A 2,412-nucleotide genomic window follows, 5' to 3' on the forward strand; every position below is an offset into this window, starting at 1 on the left:
CTGCACCTACCCTCTTGGTGACAATGTTGCCCTTTTCATCCGTGAATTGTTCCTCTGTCACCTGCTCGCCTGGAATATTCTGAAGCTCGTTCCCCTGGAGTTAGAGAAAGGAAGAAAAACTGAGGTTGATCAGTGGTAGTTTGGGAATAAGAGGGAGAGGAAGTAAAATAGCAGGAGTGGCAGTAGCAGCAATGGCCTCAGTCCAATAAATCCCCGCCATCACAGGGAACTCCAACTCAGCAAGGAGCGGCAGCCAAGCCAACGGTTCACTGAGCGTCAGAGGCGCCTGAAGACAGGATGGAGCCTAGAGCTTGCGGGAGCTTTGTGCTCTCCATCCTCACAAGAGCCCGGAGGAGTGGGCAAAACTGGGACTACCGTACACGATTTACAGAGGAGGACCTGAGAGAGGAAAGGAGGCACCTAATTTATGTTTCTATAGCACTTTACAGCTTAGAAAGCCCTCCCACATACACGGTTGCCCTGCATGTGACTGGCCTGCCATCCCGAAGCTGCAAGACAAGCACAGGACTCCTAACTCCCAGAACCAGCTTTCTCTGTCGTCATATGGTGCTGGGGGAGCTGAGCGCTGAACACAGCTCTGGCTCTCTGTGCAGGACCCGATCCACCAAGGCCTTTCCACTCCTTCTCATCCAACATGTGTCCTGACTTGGAGTCTAGCACTTTCCTCCACTCTTCCCCACGCCCAGCACAGCACTCTTCCCTCTCTGCGGCCCCCCGGCAGCTCCGCCTCTAGCCTAGTCCTGCCGCCTGCCTTGCGTTTACCTTCAAGAAGACCCGACGCCGGACCACCCTGGTGGAGATGGTCTCCTCGTCGTCACTCAGGCCCTCACTCTCCCCCAGCTCCTTGTCCAGCTCCTGGTGGATGTGCTTCAGCACAAAGCTCAGGGAGCCTTTGACAATGTGCATCACGTTCTGACAGCTGACCAGGAAAAAGCCCAGGAGCACTAGTGTGACCAGGAGCTGGATGATGAAAGTCCACATCCTCACCTCCTCCTCACCAGCCTGGCCCCCCGCTGGCCTGCGGTGCCCGGGGCCCAGCTGCTGCAGAAGTCCAGCCTCTCATTCTCCTCTGGGACTCCTGACTTCCCCGGCGGCCCCATCCATATTCTCTCTCTCTCTCTCTCTTTCTCTCTCGTTTTCTCTCTCCGTCTCTCACTCTTTCTCCAGGAACAGGAGACCCAGTGGCCCCACGACTAGAATAGCCTGTTCCGAGTGCCCCTCCTGCTGAGCAGCCCTAGGCTTTGCCCTCAAGCCTGGGTGACGTCAGGCTTCTATAATTTCAGCTCCCAAAACCAGCTGCTGGAGCTGTCCAACTGGGCAAGAAGGAAGCTGGCAGGTGTGTTTGTCCTCAGCACTGAGAGCGCATGTCAAAGTCACCGCGCGAGTGACACCCTGCCGCTTCCCCGCCCCACCCAGAGAATGCTCGAAGAGGGTCTCATCCTCATGCCTTGCTTGCCTGCCTGCCTGCTGAGGCGTCCTTATGGGGACCTAGACGGCAGTGCTGCCAGGGAGTGAGTTCTTCCCAGGGAAATGTTCTCACCCAGGGATGTGAGGGGGAAAAAAAGATCCAAGAATGTGTCTACTTGTGTATTTCTTTGGGGCTACTATTGCTGTGATCAGTATGATGCTCACCCCCACCCTTAGGGATGGGACTAGCTAATGCCCTGGAGAGTTAAGGCTTTAATTAAAGAACAGCCCCAAGAGTGAGTGATTTACTCAGGCCCAGTCAAATGAGCACAGCAGGGATCCAGCGAAGGTGGTGTGGCCACCCAGAAGCCCGTTGGTAAGTCCTGGAAGCGAAACTTCCCATCAGCCCCGCAGGCCCTCAGTCTCTTCCTTTGCTGGGCACGGAAGCCCTGACCTTAGGCATAGAACTGGCGTGTCCATTTAAGGCCTGTCCTTAAAGGCTCTTCCCATCCTAGGCTATCAACGCCCACTGAGCAGGAACCACGCGAATTAACTTGCTTTCACAGAGCTGATTCACAAATGCAGCAGCAGCAGCTGTGGCTGGAAGGAATTTCACTTTCTGGATCTGGCTGTCCTTTTTTGTCCTTCTTTGATTCTCAGCCCAGCACAGTGGGACACAGCATGCTGACCTGCCACTAACTTATGCTGGGGTCTTAGGAAAGCTGGGTACCTTCTCTGTGCCTCAATTTCCTCATCCGTAAAACAGGGGTTCTAGTTCTCTCTCTACTACTTTTCAGGATTGCTGTGACGATCACACGGTTTATGATTACTGCTATCGTGAATAGCGGAGTCCCTGGGTGGCACAAATGGTTAAGTGCTCGGCTACTCTTCGAGAGCTGGCAATCTGCTTCCCAGCAATCTGCTTCTGAAAGGTCACAGCCACGCAAACCTTGTGGAGCGGTTCTACTCTGCGCACATGGGGCC

The 2,412-nt window shown here is 54.7% G+C and overlaps 1 protein-coding gene across 1 annotated transcript in view; it reads right to left on the reverse strand.

The window, feature by feature from the left end:
• The window catches only part of LOC101343621 (ankyrin-1), a 112,692-nt gene that overhangs the window by 116 nt on the left and 110,164 nt on the right, over window positions 1-2,412 (reverse strand). The window contains exon 39 of the mRNA XM_023736696.1: window positions 7-94. Coding sequence (XP_023592464.1) covers window positions 7-94 — 88 coding nt within the window. The remainder of the gene's footprint in view (window positions 1-6; window positions 95-2,412) is intronic.

This window comes from Trichechus manatus, unplaced genomic scaffold, assembly GCF_000243295.1.
Source record: "Trichechus manatus latirostris isolate Lorelei unplaced genomic scaffold, TriManLat1.0 scaffold00090, whole genome shotgun sequence".
NCBI lineage: Eukaryota > Metazoa > Chordata > Mammalia > Sirenia > Trichechidae > Trichechus > Trichechus manatus.